This window comes from Bufo bufo, chromosome 2, assembly GCF_905171765.1.
Source record: "Bufo bufo chromosome 2, aBufBuf1.1, whole genome shotgun sequence".
NCBI classification, from domain to species: domain Eukaryota; kingdom Metazoa; phylum Chordata; class Amphibia; order Anura; family Bufonidae; genus Bufo; species Bufo bufo.
In genome coordinates this window covers 309,620,057-309,647,791 of record NC_053390.1, presented here as the reverse complement: position 1 = coordinate 309,647,791, position 27,735 = coordinate 309,620,057, and the positions used below count along the sequence as shown (strand labels likewise).

General features: G+C 42.9%; 1 protein-coding gene across 1 annotated transcript in view; it reads left to right on the top strand.

Moving 5' to 3' along the window:
* The window catches only part of IPO4 (importin 4), a 186,518-nt gene that overhangs the window by 140,093 nt on the left and 18,690 nt on the right, over positions 1-27,735 (top strand). Inside the window, exons 25-26 of the mRNA XM_040416922.1 lie at positions 17,254-17,379; positions 21,440-21,648. Coding sequence (XP_040272856.1) covers positions 17,254-17,379; positions 21,440-21,648 — 335 coding nt within the window. The remainder of the gene's footprint in view (positions 1-17,253; positions 17,380-21,439; positions 21,649-27,735) is intronic.

The window sequence follows — 27,735 nt, the reverse complement described above, 5'->3', positions numbered from 1 at the left end:
ACCAGATGTGTGACACTTTTTTGCAGCCTAGGTGGGCAAAGGGGCCCACATTCCAAAGAGCACCTTTCGGATTTCACAGGTCATTTACCTACTTACCACACATTAGGGCCCCTGGAAAATGCCAGGGCAGTATAACTACCCCACAAGTGACCCCATTTTGGAAAGAAGACACCCCAAGGTATTCCGTGAGGGGCATGGCAAGTTCCTAGAATTTTTTATTTTTTGTCACAAGTTAGTGGAAAATGATGATTTTTTATTTTTTTATTTTTTTCATACAAAGTCTCATATTCCACTAACTTGTGACAAAAAATAAAAACTTCCATGAACTCACTATGCCCATCAGCGAATACCTTGGGGTCTCTTCTTTCCAAAATGGGGTCACTTGTGGGGTAGTTATACTGCCCTGGCATTCTAGGGGCCCAAATGTGTGGTAAGGAGTTTGAAATCAAATTCTGTAAAAAATGACCTGTGAAATCCGAAAGGTGCTCTTTGGAATATGGGCCCCTTTGCCCACCTAGGCTGCAAAAAAGTGTCACACATCTGGTATCTCCGTACTCAGGAGAAGGTGGGGAATGTGTTTTGGGGTGTCATTTTACATATACCCATGCTGGGTGAGAGAAATATCTTGGCAAAAGACAACTTTTCCCATTTTTTTATACAAAGTTGGCATTTGACCAAGATATTTATCTCACCCAGCATGGGTATATGTAAAAAGACACCCCAAAACACATTCCTCAACTTCTCCTGAATACAGAGATACCAGATGTGTGACACTTTTTTGCAGCCTAGGTGGGCAAAGGGGCCCATATTCCAAAGAGCACCTTTCGGATTTCACAGGTCATTTTTTACTGAATTTGATTTCAAACTCCTTACCACACATTTGGGCCCCTAGAATGCCAGGGCAGTATAACTACCCCACAAGTGACCCCATTTTGGAAAGAAGAGACCCCAAGGTATTCGCTGATGGGCATAGTGAGTTCATGGAAGTTTTTATTTTTTGTCACAAGTTAGTGGAATATGAGACTTTGTATGAGAAAAAAAAAAAAAAAAAAAAATCATCATTTTCCACTAACTTGTGACAAAAAATAAAAAATTCTAGGAACTCGCCATGCCCCTCACGGAATACCTTGGGGTGTCTTCTTTCCAAAATGGGGTCACTTGTGGGGTAGTTATACTGCCCTGGCATTCTAGGGGCCCAAATGTGTGGTAAGGAGTTTGAAATCAAATTCTGTAAAAAATGACCTGTGAAATCCGAAAGGTGCTCTTTGGAATATGGGCCCCTTTGCCCACCTAGGCTGCAAAAAAGTGTCACACATCTGGTATCTCTGTATTCAGGAGAAGTTGAGGAATGTGTTTTGGGGTGTCTTTTTACATATACCCATGCTGGGTGAGATAAATATCTTGGTCAAATGCCAACTTTGTATAAAAAAATGGGGAAAGTTGTCTTTTGCCAAGATATTTCTCTCACCCAGCATGGGTATATGTAAAATGACACCTCAAAACACATTCCCCACCTTCTCCTGAGTACGGAGATACCAGATGTGTGACACTTTTTTGCAGCCTAGGTGGGCAAAGGGGCCCATATTCCAAAGAGCACCTTTCGGATTTCACAGGTCATTTTTTACAGAATTTGATTTCAAACTCCTTACCACATATTTGGGCCCCTAGAATGCCAGGGCAGTATAACTACCCCACAAGTGACCCCATTTTGGAAAGAAGAGACCCCAAGGTATTTCGTGATGGGCATAGTGAGTTCATAGAACTTTTTATTTTTTGTCACAAGTTAGTGGAATATGAGACTTTGTAAGAAAAAAAAAAAAAAAATCATCATTTTCCGCTAACTTGTGACAAAAAATAAAAAGTTCTATGAACTCACTATGCCCATCAGCGAATACCTTAGGGTGTGTACTTTCCGAAATGGGGTCATTTGTGGGGTGTTTGTACTGTCTGGGCATTGTAGAACCTCAGGAAACATGACAGGTGCTCAGAAAGTCAGAGCTGCTTCAAAAAGCGGAAATTCACATTTTTGTACCATAGTTTGTAAACGCTATAACTTTTACCCAAACCATTTTTTTTTTACCCAAACATTTTTTTTTTATCAAAGACATGTAGAACAATAAATTTAGAGCAAAATTTCTATATGGATCTCGTTTTTTTTGCAAAATTTTACAACTGAAAGTGAAAAATGTCATTTTTTTGCAAAAAAAAACGTTAAATTTCGATTAATAACAAAAAAAGTAAAAATGTCAGCAGCAATGAAATACCACCAAATGAAAGCTCTATTAGTGAGAAGAAAAGGAGGTAAAATTCATTTGGGTGGTAAGTTGCATGACCGAGCAATAAACGGTGAAAGTAGTGTAGTGCAGAAGTGTAAAAAGTGGCCTGGTCTTTCAGGGTGTTTAAGCACTGGGGGCTGAGGTGGTTAAAGGGGTTCTCCGGGAATTAAGAAATTGAAAATACTTAAAGGGAACCTGCTACCGGGATTTTGTGTATAGAGCTGAAGACATGGGTTGCTAGATGGCCGCTAGCACATCTGCGATACCCAGTCCCCATAGCTCTGTGTGCTTTTATTGTGTAAAAAAAAACGATTTGATACATATGCAAATTAACCTGAGATGAGTCCGGTACATGAGTCAGGGACAGGACTCATCTCAGATCAATTTGCATATGTATAAAATAGGTTTTTTTACACAATAAAAGCACACAGAGCTATGGGGACTGGGTATTGCGGATGTGCTGGTGACCATCTAGCAACCCATGTCCTCAGCTCTATACCTAAAATCCAGGTGACAGGTTCCCTTTAAATATTACTTTATTATAAATATTTTAATTACCGTAGTTATAATAGCTTTTTTTGTCCGGGGAGCAGTCATCAGGGAAAATAAAATGGCTGCTGTCCTATAAGTACACACAAAACCTATCCTAATCACAAAGCAGGACAAGTTACTTCACAACACTGAGCTAAAGAGCTAACTCATCCTCCTCTCTGCTCTACTTCTCAGGGATTATGATGCTGAATACATAAGATCTTCAGCTGAATCTCTGTAGGAATGGAGTTCATGAGGACACATGATGTGCAGAGAGGACAGGCAGGATAGACTGTGGCTGTGGTAATGGAGACTGCATAAGTGCTGCTGCACATTAGCCACAACCTCCTCTCTGTACTTCATCTCCTCTTGAACTTTATTCCTACAGAGCTTCAGCTAAAGATCATATTAAACTGTATTCAAGAACATATTTTCTGACAAGAAGAGCAGATAGGAGGATGAGGCAGCTCTTCAGCTCAGTGTTCTGAAGTAACTTGTTCTCCTTTGTGGTTAGGACAGGTTTTATGTGTACTAATAGGATGGCGGCCATTTTATTTCTCCTAAGGATTGCTTCCTAGACAAAAGGAGCCGTTTATAACTAATAAAGTATTTGGGTATATATTTATAATAAAATAATATTTAAGTATTTTCATTTTCTTAATTCCTGGAGAACCCCTTTAGGGTCCCTTTACACAGGCCAAACTTCGGCCAGATAATCACTAACAAGCGTTCTTATGAACGCTCCCTGGCAGTAAGCTGCTGTTGTAAAGTGCCGACGATTATCCTATGAATGAGTGAAACACATGTTTATCGGGTAATATGATTGTTTGTGCAGTCACCAAAATCATTGTTTGTCGGAAGCAGATCATGCTGTGTAAACACGCTCTGCTGCCACCAAACAACAAGTCTGTATGGCGATGAGCGATGGTATTAGTGATCACTCCTCCTCATACTGTGGAGGAGAGCGCTGTATGTAAATGCAGGGGTCACCTTCACCGACGAGCAGGCAATTGTCAGGAAGGAATGCTACCTTCCTGACAATCGTCTGCTTGATTTAACAGTGTAAAGGAGCCTTTAGAAAATGCCAGGGAAGGCCACAGACTCCCAGAGGATAGGTCAATAAAGATAAGAACAGAGTCAAAGTCCGGTTTAGGATGTGTTGCCAAGGTAAAGCAGCAAACTGAATGTACACGGGGTGGGGGCGGTTGATAATAATGGAAATACTGACAAGATTTTTCATGAACTTTAAAATAATTGTCATCCATTGTTTACCCATAACAACTACCATCAGATTGTTACCACTTCTGTCCACTGAGCTCTATGTGCGTGGATTCTCGGATAGTCAAAATCAGTAAATGTTAGAAAACTTGTCGCAGATACATTGAACAGCCAGATCAATAGTAACCAAGCTCAGCCGAGTGTAATGATACCAAGCTCAGCTGAGTGATCCATCCGCTTCTTCATACTGGATTAAGAAAATTTACCTTTAAAGGAAACTTGTCATGTTAAACATAATGTCTGAGTTTAACGCTTTCACGCCCAGTGCCATACGGCGCTGGGTGGGTGTTTAAAGATGGCGCCCGCTCCTACCCGCTGCGGGCGCCATAGCCGCGGGTGGCTTCTTTTAGCAGACAACCACGGCTCATGTCCGCAACCGGCAGTAATGCCGATCGCGGACATTTAACCCCTCAGATGCCGTGGTCAATCCTGACCACGGCATCTGAGCGCGCTGAAACTGAAAGTGAGCACTTACGGTTGTGCTCTGGCTCCCCGTGTGGCGATTAGAGGAGCCGAAGCGTGTATGCAGCAGCCCGTGTCTTTATGAATGACAGGAGGCTGCTGCATAGTATTTCCTATGGAGCCCTTGCCTGTAATAAGGCTCCATAGGAAAGTAGTGAAATCATCATAGACTTCAATGCCATTTTTGGTCGCTTCATTTTCTACAAAAAGAAAATTAAATAAAAAGTGATCAAAAAGTCATACACACCTCAAAATGGTATCAATGAAAAGTTCAGATTGTCCCGCAAGAAATGAGCCCACATACAGCTCCGTACATATGATTACAAAATTTTGAATTTTTTTCCCGCTTCCCACTACATCATATGCAATATTAAATGGTGGCGTTGGAAAGTACAACTTGTCCCGCAAAAAACAGAGACAAATAAAAAAGTTATTGCTCTGGGATGGGAGGGAGCGCAAAACGAAAACGCAAAAAAAACAAACCCAAAAACCTCCGGTCCTGAAAGGGTTAAGGCAACATATTTATAGAGGAAGAGCAGCTGAACAGAGTGATATACAGTGAAGAACAGAAGTATTTGAACACCCTGCGATTTTGCAAGTTCTCCCACTTAGAAATCATGGAGGGGTTTGAAATTCACATTGTAGGTGCATTCCCACTCTGAGAGACAGAATTTAAAAAATAAAATTCAGGAAATCACATTGTATGATTTTTAAAGATTTTTTTTTGTCTTTTATTGCTGAACATAAGTATTTGAACACCTGAGAAAATCTGTGTTAATATTTGGTACAGAAGCCTTTGTTTGCAATTAGAGAGGTCAAACGTTTTCTGTAGTTCTTGACCAGGTTTGCACACACTGCCATAGGGATTGCTATTGGATTTAGGTCTGCAGACTGGCTAGGCCACTCCAGAACCTTGATATGCTTCTTAGGCCTCATGCACACGACCGTATGGCTTTTTCAGTATCTTGCGGTCTGCAAAAAACGGATCCACAAAAAATACGGATGACGTCCGTGTGCATTCCGTTTTTTGTGGAACGGAACAGCTGGCCCCTGATAGAACAGTACTATCCTTGTCCGTTATGCGGACAATAATAGGACATGTTCTATCTTTGAACGGAAATACGGAAGGCATACGGAGTACCTTCTGTTTTTTTTGCGGATTCATTGAAATGAATGGTTCCATATACAGTCCGTATACGGAACGCAAAAAAAGGGAACGTAAACGGGAAAAAACCTTTCCTGTGCAAGAGGCCTTACGGAGCCACTCCTTGGTTATCCTGGCTGTGTGCTTTGGGTCGTTGTCATGTTGGAAGACCCAGCCACGACCCATCTTCAATGCTCTGACTGAGGGAAGGAGGTTGTTGCTCAAAATCTCACAATAAATGGCCCCATTCATCCTCTCCTTAATACAGTGCAGTCGTCCTGTCCCCTTCGCAGAAAAGCACCCCCAAAGCATGATGTTAGCACCCCCATGCTTCACAGTAGGGATGGTGTTCTTGGGATGCAACTCTTCCTTCTTTTTCCTCCAAACATGACGAGTGAAGTTTAGACCAAAAAGTTCTACTTTGGTCTTATCTCACCACATAACTTTCTCCCATGCCTCCTCTGGATCATCCAGATGGTCATTGGCAAACTTCAGACGGGCCTGGACAGGGGAACCTTCCTTGCAATGCATTATTTGAATCCATGACGGCGTAGTGTTCTACCGACAGTGACCTTTAAAACTGTGGTCCCAGCTCACTTCATGTCATTGACCAGCTCCTCACTTGTAGTTCTGGGCTGATTCCTCACCTTTCTTATCATCAGTGATACCCCATGAGGTGAGATCTTGCATGGATCCCTAGTCTGAGGGAGACTGACAGTTGTCTTTAGCCTCTTCCATTTTCTAACAATTGCTCCAACAGTTGATCTATTTTCACCAAGCTTTTTGGCAATTTCCCCGTAACCCTTTCCAGCCTTGTGGAGGTCCACATTTTTGTCTCTGGTGCCTTTTGACAGCTCTTTGGTCCTGCCCATGGTAGTAGTTGGCGTCTGACTGACTGTGGGGTGGACAGGTATTTTTAAAGAGCTCAGACAGGTGCTACTAAGTTAGATTAATGAGTGGAGCAGAGGTGGACTTTTCAAAGGCACAGTAACAGTTCTTTGAGAGCCAGAATTCTTGCTTTTTCTCAGGTGTTCAAAAACTTATGTTCAGCAGTGCAAGAGAAATAAATTCTTTAAAAATCATACAATGTGATTTCCTGAATTTTTTTTTTTTTAAATGCACCTACAATGTGAATTTCAGACCCCTCCATGATTTCTAAGTGGGAGAACTTGCAAAATCGCAGGGTGTTCAAATACTTCTGTTCCTCACTGTATAGTTTTATGGGAAAAGATTCAGTATAACTTGTAATTTATTCATTTCAATTCATTCAAGCTCAATCTGAGGTTTAAAGTCAAGGAGTCGGTCCTATCAGTGATTGACAGCCTTTCCCAATGACTATGTATACAGAGATAACTGTCAATCACTGATAGGACCGCCTCCTGAACTTGAAAGCTCAGAAGGAGCAGAAAATCTGCTCAGCTCCTGCTGCTTTATAACATGCTACCTGCGTGTTATTTAGCATTTTCATGGTGACAGGTTCCCTGTAGTCCGTATGCAAATGAGCAGTTAAGTGCACCCCTGCCAGACCCTCCCTCTCCTTCATTGACAGGACCAGATCCTTGCATAATAATCTCACCTGGTTCTGTTAAAAGGGTTATCTGACCCCTATAATGACCCCCCTAATGCCTGGGCCCCTCACATGGATTATACTTACCCTGCTTCCTGGCAGCTGTCTCACTCGTAAACCCTGCACGGCTTCTCCCCGTTGCGTGGATCAAAACATACGGTGGCTGGTGCAGCCAATGGCATGCCGCGATGGGGACGAGTCTCCTTAGCATCGCAGGTGACGCTATTGTGGCCTGCTATTGGCTATACCTCCAGCTGAACCGCGTCCCCCGAAGCATGTACAGACGTGTTAACTAAACTAGTTGTGTTAAGCCGACACCTTCAATCACATTTCAATGGCTTTTGTTCCAGGATATTAAGATGAGTTAAGAAATTTGAGTTAACAGTTTGAGTGTTAACTCTGCTACATCCGTAAATGGAAAGTTGCTGGCAGCAGATTGCTGTTTAGACAGTATAGCTAGTGCTCAATAGAAATGATGATTTTTGGTGCCGGCAGAATAACTTGATTATCCGATGAACGAGGGTTCATTGCTCATTGATTGGGTGATCGTCGGCACCTTTTACACAGGCCAATTATCATGAACAAGCGTTTATATAAACACCCTTCCCAGATAATTTGCTTGATTATTGGTCCCTGTAAAAGGACCTTAAGGGCTTATGCACATGACTTTGATTGGCCCGGGAAATCACGGTCCATGTGTCAGACGGTTCTCCTGACCGCAACTCCCCTAAACTGAACCGACTGTGTTACAATACAATCACAGTACAAGGGATCCGTGATCAGATATGAACTGACTGCATCTTGGTACACTGTTCAGAGGAGCCGCGGTCGGCCCAGGAGACAATCATGGTCGTGTGCATTAACCCTTAGTGAAAGGTATCCGCACTTTCAGCTGAGCTAGCCCTACGAGGCATTTTGTTTGGTTTAACAGTGAATTTTCTGACAGACTCCCTTTAAATATGTGTAATAGTACTATAGATGGTCATATATGGCTGGCTAATATGTGTGATAGTACATGAAATGTCATATACACCAAAACCTTGCTTGTGGCGATTTGTTTTATGACAACCAGTGTGTGTATAGTAGGCGGCTGGCTGGAGGACCAGAACTACAATAGGAGAAGTTGCTTATGTTTAGAGTACAGGTGTTGGCACTTTATGCATACAAAAGGTCCTGAAGTCACCGGTTAACATAATAAGCCCCAAACCCTAAAATTACAGGTACTGTATAGGAAGTCTTAGGTGTTGTACAAAGCTGCAAGATGTAAAGACACTCTTACCTGTGATGACTGTGTCTGTCATTAGGAGAATGAGCAGGGAAATGGTAGATGACTGACTGCGAGCTTCTCGTAGAAAGAGGAATGGCAAAAAATTGAAGAAGCATTTTCCCACCTGTATACATAGGACAGCCACTTGTATTTCCATAGCTCTCAAAGCACCGTGTTCACATGCACTCTTTCTGCAGTTTCCCTTCAGTAGACACACAACTCTCACAACTTCATGATTGTCTGCCCAGGAGCAGGTCCTTTGCGTCTCACACTAATGTCTTGGCATAAGCTTGTTTGTCTAGGTTTGCTTTGCCTTCTCTTGTCCCGCTCCCCTTCTCTTGTCACAGACAGGTCTTTCTCCACGTTTGCACATCAAGGGTATCAGTTTTTGGTGGGTTTGCGACAGTAACGATAGGAGCCCATCAAGTGACCTGTGCGCTGCTGTGACTTCGACTTTACTCTGAGCTTACTCCTCTATTTGCATATTTGCTCTTCAGGTAATTATCCTGTAGAGCAGGTAGATCAGCCAGATCAGGTGGAGGCTGTCTCGCTCCCCTGCAGCTGAATTAGCAGTGCCTACTGGTCATAAACTGTCTGTTGGTGATCCAACCCCCTGACTGGTTTCAGCTCTTGGCACAAATTCTGAGATATTATGAAACTGCACACTAGGAATGGCCAGAAGCATAACAAATATTAGCTTTGTTTATGTGCCTCCCATCAAAATAACGGATTGCTTCTTTTTATTGCTGGTTCAGTACTATTTGTAGTAAATTCTCGGATCTCCGGGTATGTTCACACATGACTGGAATCGCTATCACAGATCCACAAGGTTGTACAGTACCAACAAAGTTGATGAAATTTAAAGAAATCTCAGCCAAACTCTACGTCCAAAAACCATAGCGTTAACTGACCTGTGGTGTGAATTAGAAATCTGCCGCATGTCAATTTATGCTGCCAACCCCCTCACCGATTTCAACCTTTGGAATGAAAAGGGTGAAGTCCACAGCCATTTTTTGCATCAAAAAACACATTTCTTTTGTCATGGTTCTTGCATGGAACCGTGTCAAAAACCTTTGCAGATTTTTCCACTGTATTTTCAGTCATGTGTGGATCTACCCTTAAAAACTCTAAGGTGCTCTGCTTTTTTTTCTTTATGCACACACAATCCATTTACAGAATTTTCTTCTCGCTCATTTAGGGTCCATTCACACGTCCGTTTTTTCTTTCCTGATCTGTTCTGTTTTTTCAGGACCAGATCTGGACCCATTCATTTTCAATGGGTCCTGAAAAAAATCTGACATTGAGCTGTCCGTTTTTTTTCCAGTACCCATTGAAAATGAATGGGTCCAGATCTGGTCCAGATCTGTTCCTGAAAAAACGGAACAGATCAGGAAAGAAAAAACGGACGTGTGAATGGACCCTAATAACACTGGAGTTTTTTTTATACTTGACAGCAACACTCAGGACTTTTCCAGTTTGAAAAGAAATGACTGTAGAAGATTTATTTAGATCTCTTAGTTACAATTGCAGCGGCTCTGGAAGGAATGCCAGCAGAAAGATGTAAACTTGTACAGATGTGCCCGCTCTTTAGCTTTTCTTGAATTTCATTAAAGGGGTTGTGTCACTTCAGCAAATGGCATTTATCATGTAGAGAAAGTTAATACAAGCCACTTACTAATGTATTGTGATTTGTCCATATTGCTTCCTTTGCTGGCTGGATTCATTCTTCCATCACATTATACACTGCTGGTTTCCATGGTTACAGACCACCCTGTAATCCATCAGTAGTGGTCGTGCTTGCACACTATTGGGAAAAGCACTAGGCTGTGTGTGTTCCCACAGTCCCGGGCACAAAAAAAAATGGCGATTTTTCATATAGTGTACAAGCACGGCCACCACTGCTGGATTGCAGGGTGATCATAACCATGAAAACGAGAAGAGTTTAATGTGAAGGAAAAATAATTCCAGCCAGCAAAGGAAGCAATATAGACAATCACAATAGATTGGTACGTGCCTTGTATTAACTTTCTCTACATGATAAATGCCACTTACTGAAGTGTGACAAACCCTTTAAAGAACCCCAATTTCTCAAGATGCAAAATTGATACAATTTCACGCCATCCGGTAGAAGTGTACTTTTTGCAGTCCATATAGGTGACAGATCACTTCAGTCACAGCCATTTATTAAAATAACACACAAAGTATATATTGATTTTTTTATTGTTTGTGGGAGTCTATGGGGTCAGATGGCATTCACTGGAGGTGCCCACACATCTTTCATCTGTCATCTCGCCCCACACAATTTACAATGTGTCTCACTAAGGGAGGACCTAACCTTTTTATCCTTATACCCATCTATAGTTGTGGTGTTTATCTCGTCCACATTGCTGGTACCATGAAATGATGCAGATATGCCACACGCAGATCCGCAGCGTTTACGCCCCATTCCCTTATAACAGCAATTGTGATTCTGATATGCAAAGGAGCTTGAGGTGTTGTGACATTGCATGCTTTTTAAATGCTCCTGACAAAGTTTCTAAAAATTGCAAATGTAGGTGCTCATACTGTACATGTTAGATGACTTCATTTTTTTTTTTTTTAGAATAAATCTTTATTTTAAAGAGGTAAAGGAGTAAGATAACATAATAATTTGGTTCACAATGAGGTTTACTCGTGCAGTTAGACTTAGTTCTACAATAGCAGTATATGTAGCTCAATTTATAACAGAAATAGGGTGACACACGACCCTTAAAGGATAAGCAATAACAATAATAGGGAAAAGAGGGGAGGGGAAGGGAGAGGCGGGTAAGGGAGTAGTGATGGTAATAGTGAAGTGGGACTGGAGAATAGGTATCAACCAGGTCCCACCACTCCCACTTTTCATTGAGTGTTTGAGTATCTGGGAGAGTCAGGGGGAGTAGAGAGGAACAAGGAACCATGGACTCCAGGTAAGCCGTCTAAATTGGAGAGAGATAACCGTAGACGGTAGTGAGTGCTCATATCTACATGATGCATTGACTTCCTGTATGACTTCTGAAATGGTCGGTGGAGCAGGTTATTTCCAATGACGAGTGATTACTAGCTTAGCGCTAAGGAGAATGTGCCCTACTATGTTCCTGTATGGGGGGGGCGGGGGGGGCTATGTTATGTATGCCTAAGAAGAGTCGAGCTAGTTCTGGGAGTGGTTCCATAGGTTGAGCTATTAAACCAGATAGTACATCAAAGACACTTTGCCAGTAGGGAGTGATTATAGGGCATGACCATAAAGTATGTAGCAAGGATCCTGTGTTACCACAACCTCGCCAGCAGTAAGGGGAGTTTGAAGGGTAGATTGTATGTAGTCTTTGTGGAGTGAAATACCAGTGTAGGAGTTTTTTTTTTTAAGACCTACCGTACTTCATAGTGGGTGACACATTTAAAGTTAGAGACTAAGAATCTAATAGCTAGAGCCCATGTTTCATCCAGGAAGGACTTTCCCAACTCAGTCTCCCATTTTTTGATGGGTAAGGATTTGGCAAAAGTAGCTTTGTCTCCCAGTAAGTCATATACATATCTTGTGGTGTGTCTTTTAAAAAGGGATGGAAACTGGAATAGTCTCATGTCTGAATTAATTGGAGGTGGGGATTACATGATTTTTGCAAAAAAATTGCAAATTCTCAAGTAGGATTCCGTGTGTGAAAGCATGAATGAAAGGGATCCATAATGGGAAATTACTTTGAGGGCGTTGTCAAGTGAGTTGATAGGGTGAGTTAATGTGAGGATGATATAGTCTGGGTAAAGTGTGATTTTATGGGAGTTTTCTCCCACTTTTATCCCGGAGATAGAGGTTGAGTTCCTAATAAATTGTTCTAGGGGTTCTAGTGCAAGGATGCAATGGATCTAGACACCCCTGTCTAGATCCATTGGTTATGTTAAATGAGTCTGACACTACCCCGTTAACCCACACTTTCACGGAGGGGAAGGAATAGAGGCTATTGATAGCCCGTAGTATTTGTCCCGAGAAGCCCATGTGGCAAAGGGTGGTGAATGCGTAGTCCCAGTGCAAGCGATCAAACGCTTTTTTTGCGTACAATGTGATCGCAAGCATTGGGAGGTTCTGCAATTCAACTTAATTAAACAGGTCCACAATCCGTCTAGTCTTGTCGGATGCCTGTCATCCAGCTACAAAACTAGTTTGGTCAGGATGGATTAGAGAAGGAAGTAATGGGGATAACCTATTAGCAATGAGTTTGGCGAAAATTTTTATGTCAGAGTTGAGCAGCGAAATAGGCCGAAAATTCTGGGATATGTCTGGTGTTTTACCGGGTTTTGGAATAGTGACTATTAGTGCTTCAAGCATGTCCGGGGGAAAGGGATGTCCTTCTTGTACTCCATTGAACATGTCTAGCATGAAAGGTGTAAAAATGGGTTGGAATTGATGGAAGTACTCATTAGAGAGCCCATCAGGTCCTGGGGATTTGCCCAAAGGGAGCGATGCAATTATCTTGTTGATTTCTAGGGTTGAGAATGGGGAATTGAGTGAATGTAGTTGTGCTTGGGTAAGCGTAGGGAGAGATGGGTGTGAGAGGAATTCTTCAACCAAAGTGGGGTAATTTTCTGGTAATGGGGTGCTATCTTGTAAGTTATTGAGTGCTTAATAGTATAATTTAAATTGGTTAGCGATGTCTCGGGGATCTATTAATTTTGTCTTAGTTGTGGAGTGCAGTAGATGTGGTATTTTGGACTTGGATTGTTGAGTCTTTAGTTGTTGTGCCAGGGGTCGACCCTCCTTGTTTCCTTGGGAGTAATATTTAGATTTAAGTCTAAGGGGAGATTTATGGTAGTTTTAGAGCAGTAAGCTACTAAGTTTGTTTCGTGCTAACCTAAGTTCGTTGGAGCATTGGGGTGTGGGGGTGGTTTTGTTTATTTTCTCTAAGTAGCTATTTGCTCTAAAGTTTGCGTAATGTCCCTAAGTTTCTTTACTGTAACACTCAGCTTAATTAAAGAACCTCTTATGTATGCCTTGTGAGCTTGCCATAGAACAAACTTGTTTGAGACTGATCCGACATTAAAGAGAACCTGTCACCTGGATTTTGTGTATAGAGCTGAGGACATGGGTTGCTAGATGGCCGCTAGCACATCCGCAATACCCAGTCCCCATTGCTCTGTGTGCTTTTATTGTGTAAAAAAAACCATTTGATACATATGCAAATTAACATAAAAGAGTCATATGTTACTTGTGTGACCAGAGAAGAGTCAAATTTTCAAGCTCTGACTCATCTCAGGGTAATTTGCATATGTATCAAATCGGGTTTTTTTACACAATAAAAGCACACAGAGCTATGGGGACTGGGTATTGCGGATGTGCTAGCGGCCATCTAGCAACCCATATCCTCAGCTCTATACACAAAATCCGGGTGACAGGTTCCCTTTAAAGTGAAAGTATTCTTTTAAGTGTGTTGAAAGTTCCGTTATATGTTTTGGATTGTTAAAAAGAAATGTATCATTCCTCCAAACATGAGCTCTGTGCGATTGAAACTGTTCTTCAAGGGTGATGGTAATCGGGGCGTGGTCTGACCATTTAATGAGGCCAATGTCAGTGGAGAGGGTATGGAGTAAGGAGGTGTGGTTAACTGTAAACATGTCTATATATACGCGAGTATGATAAATGCGCCGGGGAGAAAAAGTATTTTTCTAAGCTATGTTGAGCTCTCCATACGTCTGTAAGACCTTCTGAGTGTAAAAAGGTGGCTATCCCTGTGTCATTTCTTCGTGTAAAGGATGTAGAATCCAGAGAGGGTTGTAGGACGGAGTTAAAGTCGCCGCAGAGGATCACTTTCCCTTGTCTGAGTTTGTTCACATTGCGCATGAGTTTATGTAGGAAAGCCAGCTGGTGTGAGTTGTGTGCATAAAGGTTTACTAGCGGGTATGTAATGTTATTGATGGAGCACACTAGGATAATGTAGCGACCTATACAGGTATAGGTGAGCAGTATGATGCAGTTGCAGAGGTTATGGTTTATGGAATATCATCCACAGGAGACAGTTCCAGGGCGGCAGTCTCTTGATGTGAACGGAGTTGCAGGAACCATTGGGGTGGTATCAGCTTCCATATGTCCTGGCGACAGTGGAATCTGCCATAGTTGGAGGAGCTGTTTCCCCTCCTCAAGCGTTTTGATGGGTCTGTCCATTTCTGCGGATGAGAATCTTCAAGGGGTACCCTCACTTGTAGGGGACATCTTGATCACGAAGAGTTGTCGTGATTGGTAGTAGTGCTCTGCGTCTGCGGAGGGTGACCATAGAAATGTCAGTAAAAAGCTTAACTTTTTGATAGGGAGCTGGAAGTGGGGTCTTCCCCCTTGCCGCAGCCATAAGTGCCTCCTTGGTGTGGAAGAAATGGATGCGCGCGAGGGTGTCGCGCAGAATATTAGGGCCTAGGTGTGTAGGTTTAGGGATCCTATGGGCCCTATCAATAATCATGTCAGGGGCTGGGATCTGCAGTAGAAGCGCTCTCATTAGTCCTTTTAGGTATGCTTGCAGTTCCTGAGGAGCATCGTCTTCAGGAATACCCCTGAATTTCACGTTGTTTTGCCTGGAACGATCCTCCAGGTCTGCCATCTTTAGTTTAATGGCTTCAAGCTCATCAGCCATATCATTGTGGGCATCAATAATCACATTTTGCTACCTTGATGCACATGTTCTGGGATTGTGCGGAGCTCCGGAATTTCTGGTCCTCAGTTCTGCCTTAATAAAAGACGCATTTAATATCACGGTTCCGCCTGGTCCAAGAACGTGTGTAGTAGGAATATTAGACATCAAAAATCGCCATCACCGTTTGGGAGTGCAGCGTCTGTTATTCCAGGCTAGGAAATTGATAGCCAGATTCTGGCTGAGACCTCAACCACCGTCTAGGGGAGAATTCCTTAATAGGATGTCAGATATAATACGCCTAGAAAAAGGTGTATATGTTAAAAGGCAATGTGTAACGAAGTTTACCAAAATATGGGATAAGTGGGAGAAATTTCGGATACTGTGTCCGGATTAGCCTCTCATCTTAGTTGAACTATGAGAAGGTAGAGGCACAGTCCCTGATTTCTTTTGTTCTTCAGCTTAATCAGCTATAGACGTACGATGTATGAAAGTGTTCAGCATTACACAGGATGGGTGTCAAGAAGAATGTTAAACAGATAGGAGATGTACACCAAAGGCTATGATTAAGATACATTAATAAAATAACTGATGTTGGAGATCGGATCCGTTCCATCGCTCGGGTAAGGGGGGGGGGGAATTGGGTTATAGTTGGGCAGGGAGGGTTGATTCTTTGTTCATTAATTACAATGGATGGAAGGTGGTTTGTACATGGTATACTGTGTAACTGTTGTCATATTACATACTCATGGAAGTAACTCTTTGCCGATCATGTAATACTATGATACTATTATTATCAACTGATGCATGTATAATGTGCAGGCCAATTTCTTTCTTTGTATTTTTGTAATTTTCAAAAAATGTCAAATAAAAATTATCTGATTTAAAAAAAAAAAATTAATAATCGCATTTTGGGAGGATGCAGAGTCGCCCATTTTCGCTTCCACATGGTAAAGTTTATCCTCAGTTGTCTGCAATCTGGCTGAGAGAGGGTTAATCAGTCCCGCATGTCCGCCTGCAGGGAGGATTTTAAGGGTAATAACATGGCTTTGAGAGAGTCCTCTGTAACAGGTTTGTCAGAGGTGGGTAGCAATTGGAAGCGGTCCAGGGGTGCTGTGTTGTGTGATATATAAGTGTACTCACTGAGCTGCGGGTGGCCTTTGGCTTCCGATGTAGTCATCTGAGGGTGAGGGCTTCCAAGTAGGTGATCATTTTGCATCCCAGGAGGAGCATGCATCGGAGCTCTGGCGTCGGTGAAAGCGACGGAGGCGACATGTTCAGCAGGTTAGTGCCGGTAGATATGTCTAGTGGAGACGGTGAGCGCACTGTATGAGCAGGCGACATGGTGCTGATAGGGGAAATTGGCAGGGCCTTATATGTGGTGTCTGCCCCATCTTTGGATCTTCCCCTGTCGAAGTAGCTTTCCAAATTGCCGTCCTGTAATTTCGGTATCTGCTTTCTGGTCTTCCCCCTTGTGTTGGAGGGGTGATTAGGCATCTGTGGGAGCTGAATAGTGCTGCTCGGATATCAATTGAGACGGGCAGACGAGATTTCAGTCGCTTAGGTGCAGGAGCTCTTTCCTCAAGCGGCCATCACGCTCAGCAGCCTAGCCATGCCCCCGACTTCATTTTATTTTTATTGGTTTGCCAATGAGTAAGAGTATCAGGGGTGCCTGTGCAGCAAGAGTTAATAGAAATGTGGATCCATACTGTTGTCTGTCGCTCTCCTGCTGGGACAGGTGGGTGATTGGGTCGTGGCATTACAGACCCATTGTTTCATATCAGTGTACAGGGATATGGATGTATTACTTTGTGGGGGAGGGGCATAAAAACAGAATATTTGTCCCCAATGAAACAAAGCCTAGCTTTGTCTTCTGGCATGGAGCCTAACTTCTATTTGTATTGTACGTTTTAGTGTATGTTTTGAGTGGCTTCCAGTGCTGGCAGTGAAATAGGAATCATATCGGCATTGTTTCAGAATATAAAGCAGTCACAAAAAAATATATTGTGTGCCACAGCATGTTCAGTTCACCAGAAGTAAACCGACAAAGTGCTGGAAATGGTGTGCTTCATGTAAAAAGTGATCTTGTATTTTACTCCCAGGCAGAGATGGATGCGATGTTGATGGAATATGCAGGAGAGGGAATTCCCTTGGTTGCTGCTGCAGTTGGTGGTGTGACATTTGCGCCATACTTTGCAGGTTTTCTTCCACTGCTCCTCAATAAAACGGTAAGTTTTGTGGTGTTCATAAGACAAATGGATATGTACTGTGTGTGTGTATGTGTGTGTGTGTGTATATACACTGCTCAAAAAAATAAAGGGAACACAAAAATAACACATCCTAGATCTGAATTAATTAAATATTCTTCTGAAAAACTTTGTTCTTTACATAGTTGAATGTGCTGACAACAAAATCACACAAAAAAAAAATATGGAAATCAAATTTTTTAACCCATGGAGGTCTGGATTTGGAGTCACCCTCAAAATTAAAGTGGAAAAACACACTACAGGCTGATCCAACTTTGATGTAATGTCCTTAAAACAAGTCAAAATGAGGCTCAGTAGTGTGTGTGGCCTCCACGTGCCTGTATGACCTCCCTACAACGCCTGTGCATGCTCCTGATGAGGTGGCGGACGGTCTCCTGAGGGATCTCCTCCCAGATCTGGACTAAAGCATCTGCCAACTCCTGGACAGTCTGTGGTGCAACGTGACGTTGGTGGATAGAGCGAGACGTGATGTCCCAGATGTGCTCAATTGGATTCAGGTCTGGGGAACGGGCGGGCCAGTCCATAGCATCAATGCCTTCGTCTTGAAGGAACTGCTGACACACTCCAGCCACATGAGGTCTAGCATTGTCTTGCATTAGGAGGTACCCAGGGCCAACCGCACCAGCATATGGTCTCACAAGGGGTCTGAGGATCTCATCTCGGTACCTAATGGCAGTCAGGCTACCTCTGGCAAGCACATGGAGGGCTGTGCGGCCCTCCAAAGAAATGCCAGCCCACACCATTACTGACCCAATGCCAAACCGGTCATGCTGGAGGATGTTGCAGGCAGCAGAACGTTCTCCACGGCGTCTCAAGACTCTCACGTCTGTCACATGTGCTCAGTGTGAACCTGCTTTCATCTGTGAAGAGCACAGCGTGCCAGTGGCGAATTTGCCAATCTTGGTGTTTTCTTGCAAATGCCAAACGTCCTGCACGGTGTTGGGCTGTAAGCACAACCCCCACCTGTGGATTTCGGGCCCTCATATCACCCTCATGGAGTCTGTTTCTGACCGTTTGAGCAGACACATGCACATTTGTGGCCTGCTGGAGGTCATTTTGCAGGGCTCTGGCAGTGCTCCTCCTGTTCCTCCTTGCACAAAGGCGGAGTTAGCGGTCCTGCTGCTGGGTTGTTGCCCTCCTACGGCCTCCTCCACGTCTCCTTATGTACTGGCCTGTCTCCTGGTAGCGCCTCCATGCTCTGGACACTACGCTGACTGACACAGCAAACCTTCTTGCCACAGCTCGCATTGATGTGCCATCCTGGATAAGCTGCACTACCTGAGCCACTTGTGTGGGTTGTAGACGCTGTCTCATACTACCACTAGAGTGAAAGCACCGGCAGCATTCAAAAGTGACCAAAACATCAGCCAGAAAGCATAGGAACTGATAAGTGGTCAGGTCACCACCTGCAGAACCACTCCTTTATTGGGGGTGTCTTGCTAATTGCCTATAATTTCCACCTGTTGTCTATCCCATTTGCACAACAGCATGTGAAATTGATTGTCACTCAGTGTTGCTTCCTAAGTGGACAGTTTGATTTCACAGAAGTGACTTGGAGTTACATTGTGTTGTTTAAGTGTTCCCTTTATTTTTTTGAGCAGTGTGTATATATATATATATATATATATATATATATATATTATAGAGGTCATTTATTAACTGTTATACGCCACTTTTTGGTGTACTAAAGTTGCAGATTTTGTTTCTGAAATCTGTGACTTTCCCCCATTCAACTCGTCAAAGTGAAAACAGGACAGCGCCACTTGTTAGTCGATTTCTGTGTAAAATGGCGGCGGTGCTCGCAGTGCCAGGCCCCGACCTGAGGGCCCCCTTGGTAGCCCAAAAAATTGATGAAAAACCGCAGCACTCCCAGTCTTGAATCCAATTTTGTGTTTATTAACACCGAAAAAAAATAGCAACGTTTCGACAGCAAAGTCTTTTTCAAGCTGTATTTTCCCCATTCAAAGCACTTTTCCAGAGCAGTGAGAAAAATGGGTGATTCATCATTTTCCACACAATTTGTCACACAGCCCTACACATCTACATAACTTTGGTGCTTCCTCAAGCAGCACAGAGGGACTTGAGACCGATGTGGAAAACGCTGATCTTAATAAACGTCCTCCTATATATTTAATACAATCATTGACAAAAGAATAACCTGCAAAGAAGGAGTTGTTGGAATTGATTGAAACTTTGTGAATGTAATCCCTTACATGGTGATGTAAGTGATTAGAATATTAAACCCAAAGGATACGTTTTATTGGGGGGAAATTTTACAGCCTGTTATACCTCCTCTATCCTGGACACAAGATGAGATACGGTGGGACATGGAGGCATACAGGTTCTGTCTGGTATCCTTCAGCACATTCGTCCACACATATTGCAGCTAGACCTGTAGATCCTGTACACTCAGCTGGTGTCCCAGCTAGTCCAATAAATGCTTGATTGGCAAAAAAATCTGGTGACCTGTCAGGCCAAGGAAGTGTTACGCACCCATTTACATATATGCCCGAGACTAAACCGCATTCAGAGTTTTGCAGCAATCCGACATATTTTTATCATTTATATACAGTACTTCCACAACTAGCACAATTTTTTGCCAATACAGCTGTTGGGCTATTGTAGTTGAGTTAAAAGGGTTTCATAGACATCTAATGTTTATGGGGAGCTTCTGACTCTCCCCAGAAGACGTTGGAGGAGAGACAGATCAAGCGAGTTGAATTTAAAGGGGTTCTGCAGTTATTTTAAACTGATGATCTATCCTCTGGATAGATCATCAGCATTTGATCGGCGGGGGTCCGACACCTGGGACCCCCGCTGATCAGCTGTTTGAGAAGGCAGCGGCGCTCCAGGAGCGCCGCGACCTTCTCGCTGTTTACCGCAGGCCCAGTGACGTCACTACTAGTATCAATGGCCTGGGCGGGGCTAAGCTCCATTCAAGTGAATAGAGTTTAGCCCCGCCCAGGCCAGTTGATACTAGTCGTGATGTCACTGGGCCAGCGGTAAACAGTGAAAAGGCTGCGGCGCTGCTGGAGCGCCGCTGCCTTCTCAAACAGCTGATCGGCGGGGGTCCCAGATGTCGGATCATCAGTTTAAAATAACTGTAGAACCCCTTTAAATGCCCAATCCTTTTGATATCCACCGGAGGTGTCTGGCCGCAGCTTTTTTTTATTTACTCCCCTTGATCCAAAGTGTGCATATGTATATGGGGGAGTCAGGCCAACAGCTATAATCACCTTAATATGACTGGTGCGTGTGCAATCGCAGGTAAAGTCGACCACCAATCTAATGTATTGTGATTCTCTCCTTTAATGAAAATTCTCCTTTTGAACTGAAAGGGATTCTGTCACCTCATTTTAGGCTGGGCTCACACCTGAGCGTTTTACAGCGCGTTCCTACGCTCTGTAAAACGCTCAACAGGCAAAAACCAATGTTTCCCTATGGGCATGGTTCTCACCTGAGCGTTTTACAGCGCGTACGAACGCGCTGTAAAACGCCCTACACCCCAAGAAGTATAGGAGCTTCTTTGGGGCGTATTGTCGTGCGTATTGTGGCAGTTTTTCATTGGATTAATCACACAAACGCGCGTACTACGCGCATTTCCAAAATACAAAAACGCCCCGAAATACGCCTCAAAAGCGCCCGATAAAAACGCCTGTAAAAAGCGCTTATCGAATACGCTCAGGTGTGAACCCAGCCTTAGGTTATAGAGCTGCGGACATGCACGGCTAGATCGCCGCTAGCATGTCCGCAATATATATTACGGCAATCTAACTGTGAAGAAAGGAGGAGATTCGAAGGACATAGGTGGTGCTGGGCTCCTTCACAGGGGGGCGTGGCTGGGCACCAGGAAGGTTAGTACAGCCCCTTGGGCTCCTTAGCAGGGTCATTTACATATTTCTAAAATCATTTTTAAACTAAATAAAAGCACACAGCCCCATAGGACAGGTATATTGCGGACATGCTAGCGGCGATCCATGATAATCAAGTAAACCCTGTGATTTTTTTCCTCTTCACACAGAAGTCCAGTTGCACTCCTGCGGAGAAATCCTTTGCAGTAGGCACCCTCGCAGAATCAATAGTTAGCCTTGGAGAGGCATCTGCTCAGTTTGTGGCACATTTGCTTCCTGCTCTCTTCAATGGGGCTCGAGATGAAGATAATGAAGTTCGTAGTAACGCAGTGTTTGGCCTTGGGGTCCTTGCAGAACATGGAGGTGCAGCCATACTTAAGTATCCTTGATTGGGTATAAATGCCTGCTCTTGCCGGATGGTTGCATTGTCATACATTGTACACACCATATCAGATTCTGTGTTAAGAAGATCTATGATGGGGGCCACTTTATCAACTATGTATATATATATTTCAGTTCATTACCGTGATATATTCTTCAATTTATTGCTTGTGACATAACCTTTAAAAAACAATTCTCCATAAACGTTCATAGAATATGCATAGAAGAAAAAAGTGCTGTGCTATTGTAATATACCTATCAATTCTTATAGTCCATCTCAAAAAGCAAGTCTGCATTGGAGTTAGAAAGTCAGCATGCCAGGACGCTTGGTAGTGATGTTTCAGGGGACACGTTCATTTTGCAGACTGTTCATACATGTTAGTGTCCGTTACAGTTTTTCAGACTGGGCGACGGATGAAAGATCTTTCTGGGAACAATCTTTTAAAGAAAGATCTTTCATTCATGAACAGTTTTTCATTGAATGAATGATCTTTTGTCTGACTTTCAGATGAAAATATTTAACACAACTGACTTCTTTTCAAAAGTAATTGGTAAATTTCAAACAAAGAATGTTCATTTTAGTTGAAATCATCTGTTTTGATCAACTTTAGATGAATGTATTTTGCCACCTTCAGAGCTTTAGTAACCAGCGACAGGTTATGAGGTAATGCATTCTCACCATTCCAGCCTTAAATCAATGACGGGCAGGTCTTGCTGACTAAGGCTACTTTCACACTAGCGGCAGGACGGATCCGACAGGCTGTTCACCCTGTCGGATCCGTCCTGCCGCTATTTTGCACAGCGAAATAGCGGCAGGACGGATCCGACAGGCTGTTCACCCTGTCGGATCCGTCCTGCCGCTATTTCGCCGTGCCGCCTGACCGCCCGCTCCGTCCCCATTGACTATAATGGGGATGGGGGCAGAGCTCCGGCGCAGCATGACAGTTCACAGTGAGAGGTCGCTGGACTAAAAAGTCAGACATGCAGGACTTTTAGTCCGGTGGCCTTTCACTGTGCACTGCCGTGCTTCACCGGAGCTCCGCCCCCGTCCCCATTGCAGTCAATGGGGACGGAGCGGCGGCACGGCGAAATAGCGGCAGGACGGATCCGACAGGGTAAACAGCCTGTCGGATCCGTCCTGCCGCTAGTGTGAAAGTACCCTTAGGCTACTTTCACACTGGCATTTCTGGGTCCACTTGTGAGATCCGTTTCAGGGCTCTGACAAGCATCCCAAAATGGATCAGTTCAGCCCCAATGCATTCTGAATGGATAAGGATCCGTTCAGAATGCATCAATTTGGCTGCGTTTGGTCTCCGTTGCGTTTTTTAGGCGGTCACTAAAACGCTGCGTTTTGGTCGCCGCCTGACGATGCAGAGCCAAATGGATCTGTCCTGATTTACAATGTAAGTCAATGGGGACGGATCTGTTTTTCACTGACACAATATGGTGCAATTGAAAACGGATCCGTCCCCTATTGACTTTCAATGTAAGTCAAGATGGATCCTTTTTTTTTTTTTTTTTTAAATAATGCAAATGGCTCCGTTATGAACTGATACGAGCATTTGCATTATCGGTGCGGATCCGTCTGTGCAGATACAAGACGGATCCACACCGAATGCCAGTGTGAAAGTAGCCTTACATAGCATTTGTTTTCTTTATTTTATGTTAAACCCAAAGTGACCTCATTCTCTGCACATGCATTGTATACTGTAGGGTAGACAAGTCCGTCACGGTGACTGTTCCCTCTCTTGCAGCTGTCTCCGTTTTAACACTTTGTGTTGAACTCTTTTTATTTTACATTTAGTTGAAATCCAGTCCTAGAGACTGCCCGGTCAGTAATCACTGCTATATGGATGTGTGTTTTTGTGTACACGCACATACTTGCTGCATCGATATGTGATATTTATGGAGTGTACGGCACAGAAATAAAGACCGGCTAGTTATTCACTCATAGTCTCAGAGAGCGAGCAAAGTGTCCAGGTACAGAGACCACGTGGCTAACAAATCCAAAGACTGATACAGTATTTGCCAGTGTATGACAAAGTATAACAGGACCACAGTATACAGAGGCACAATGAGCAGGTGACAATAGAGACATCATAGTCAGCTGAAATTTCCTATAGCAAATAAGCAAAATTCCTAATTTCTGAACCTTGCTTGCATACATGAGGCCACCCAAAGTAGATGCAAATATCTCACACAGCAGGGAGCAGCACTGCAGAGGTATTCTGATGTCAGTAGTTCTCCTGTAACCAGCATAAATGAACTCTTGTCCTCCATTTTTCGCAGGACTCAGGGCTTTAGCACGGCTGAATTAACTGGATGAAAGATTGTTCTTTCACTGAGTACAGGGATCCTCCATTTAAAGCTAGTTTCACACTAGCGCTCTGCATTCTGGCATTGCCGGAAGCTCCCGCGCGCGCAGCCCAGCAAATATGCCGAGAATCGGCCGAACGAAAACAGCTGCACTTATGACTAGGCTGTATTGTTCCAAAATAGTGGGTTTGTGATGGCATGAACCACCCGCAGCAAGATCTCCAGTTTTTACTTTTGCCTCAGATTGAATGTCAACAGTTATTTTTCTATGTGGTTAATTCAGTAAGCAGGTAGATTTTTCTACAAAGAGACATAAAACACAGAGCATACTTATGCTTACAGGAACATAAGTATAAATTAACATTAATTAACTTTTATTTCCCTTGCATATGTTTATGATGACACATTAACCCCTTCACGACTGCCATACGGCTATATACGTGCTTTCTGCACATACCCCGTGCAGATAGCACGTACATAAACGTCATGGCAGCTCTTTAATCCAAGCACTGCAGCGGCATCCATGAGGTTAATAGAGGGAGAGGGCTCCCTCTCTCAACCATCGGGCTGCTGCGCTGCGATGGCCCGATGGTTGCCAGAAAACCTGATAGTACGATACTTTGCAATGCAAGAGCATTTCAGCACCACTGGATCTTCAAGATCCAAGTGGGACTTAATAAAATAAAAAATGTGAGAATTAAAAAAAGTAAAAATAAATAAATAAGAATGTAAATTAAAAAGAAAATAAATAGCCTTTTCACATATCCCCTCATTTATAAGAGATTAAAAAAATGTAAAACTAAAATAAACTCATAATTGGTATCGACGCATCCATAGTGACCTGATCTATAAAATGATCATAGTACTAATCCCGCATGGTAAATGCTATTAAAAAAAAAAAACTATGGCGGAATTGCTGTTTTTGTTGCCTCACCTCCCAAAAAAATGAATAAAGTGATCAAAAAGTCATATGCATGCCAAAAATTATATAAATAAAAACTACGACCCATCCCACAAAAAATAAGCCCTCATATAACTATGTTGACAGCCTTAGATTATGTTGATGCAAAAAAAAATTAAATGTTTAATAAAAAGTGATTTTATGATATAAAAGTGGTAGAACATAAATAAAACAATATAAATTTGTTATCGCCATAACCGTATCAACTCACATAATAAAATTATCTTATCAAATATACCACATGGCGAACCTCATAAAAAATTTAAAAACACTGGCAGAATTGCAATATTGGCCAACTTTACCTCACAAAAAAAAAAAAAAAGGTCATATGTACCCAAAAATGGTACCAAAATGGTTTTTAATGGTACCATTAAAAACTACAGCCAATCCCGCGAATAAGTTATGGTCCGTGGTAACGGAATCCATAATGGAATCCATAATGGAATTCTTAGATAACCCAAACTCGAACCTTGCACCTTTTCTTCTGGATAGGTCATCAGCATCTCATCAGTGGGGGTCCAACACCTGGGAATCCACTGGTAAGCTGTCATCAATTAAAAATAGTTGGATAACTCCTTTAAAAATGGAAATATGAGAGCCAAAAGGACCAGAATCTGGTTAAATGTAAACTATATAAAATTAATCTGTGCAGCAGGAGATGTACACTAAATGTTGCAACTGGCTCTTATGGTATGGGTGTCATGTCCGGCCCTAACTTGCACCCTAGATATCTTAACATTAAAGGGCACCCAGCAAGGTGTAACCCTGCAACATTGTAACCTACCCCTAGTTGCACCCTACACAATCCCTATACGGTGTGGACGTGACACAATGACAAACCACTGCCAGTAAACACCACTTAGTACAGGTTCATCAAGAGACTCCACTTAGGGGAAAGTAACATTGCAAGTTATGACCAAAAAGTCAGGTTTATCACATAAATACTGGATCACAGATAATGGCATATAATATCACCAAGGTTCCAATATGTAAAAACCTGGGACAAAAAGACAAAAATAGATCTCAGATGATGACATATGGTAAAATAGAGATCTCTAGATGCAACATAATGGCACTGCTAACCATGCCCACAATGGGGCAGGGGGTCCCCCACCTTTACCACTACACCCATACCAGAAGAACCCATTGCAATATCTAGTCTGCATTCCGATTTTATCTGTAGTATACATTTATAGGGAACCTATCATCATGATATTGCATTGTCAGCTACAGGCAGCATGTAATAGAGCATGAGGAGCTGAGCAGATTGATATACAGTCAGGTCCATAAATATTGGGACATCCACACAATTCTAACATTTTTGGCTCTATACACTACCACAATGGATTTGAAATGAAACGAACAAGATGTGCTTTAACTGCAGACTGTCAGATTTAATTTAAGGGTATTTACATCCAAATCAGGTGAACGGTGTAGGAATTACAACAGTTTGCATATGTGCCTCCCACTTGTTAAGGGACCAAAAGTAATGGGACATAATAATAATCATAAATCAAACTTTCACTTTTTAATACTTGGTTGCAAATCCTTTGCAGTCAATTACAGCCTGAAGTCTGGAACGCATAGACATCACCAGACGCTGGGTTTCATCCCTGGTGGGTGATGCTCTGCCAGGCCTCTACTGCAACTGTCTTCAGTTCCTGCTTGTTCTTGGGGCATTTTCCCTTCAGTTTTGTCTTCAGCAAGTGAAATACATGCTCAATCGGATTCAGGTCAGATGATTGACTTGGCCATTGCATAACATTCCACTTCTTTCCCTTAAAAAACTCTTTGGTTGCTTTTGCAGTATGCTTTGGGTCATTGTCCATCTGCACTGTGAAGCGCCATCCAATGAGTTCTGAAGCATTTGGCTGAATATGAGCAGATAATATTGCCCGAAACACTTCAGAATTCATCCTGCTGCTTTTGTCAGCAGTCACATCATCATTAAATACAAGAGAACCAGTTCCATTGGCAGCCATACATGCCCACACCATGACACTACCACCACCATCCTTCACTGATGAGGTGGTATGCTTAGGATCATGAGCAGTACCTTTCCATCTCCATACTCTTCTCTTCCCATCACTCTGGTACAAGTTGATCTTGGTCTCATCTGTCCATAGGATGTTGTTCCAGAACTGTGAAGGCTTTTTTCGATGTCGTTTGGCAAACTCTAATCTGGCCTTCCTGGTTTTGAGGCTCACCAATGGTTTACATCTTGTGGTGAACCCTCTGTTTTCACTCTGGTGACGTTTTCTCTTGATTGTAGACAATGACACACATACACCTACCTCCTGGAGAGTGTTCTTGATCTGGCCAACTGTTGTGAAGGGTGTTTTCTTCACCAGGGAAAGAATTCTTCGGTCATCCACCACAGTTGTTTTCCGTGGTCTTCCAGGTCTTTTGGTGTTGCTAAGCTCACCGGTGCGTTCCTTCTTTTTAAGAATGTTCCAAACAGTTGTTTTGGCCACGCCTAATGTTTTTGCTATCTCTCTGATGGGGTTGTTTTGTTTTTTTAGCCTAATGATGGCTTGCTTCACTGATAGTGACAGCTCTTTGGATCTCATCTTGAGAGTTGACAGCAACAGATTCCAAATGCAAATAGCACACTTGAAATGAACTCTGGACCTTTTATCTGCTCATTGTAATTGGGATAATGAGGGAATAACACACACCTGGCCATGGAACAGCCGAGAAGCCAATTGTCCCATTACTTTTGGTCCCTTAACAAGTGGGAGGCACAAATGCAAACTGTTGTAATTCCTACACCGTTCACCTGATTTGGATGTAAATACCCTCAAATTA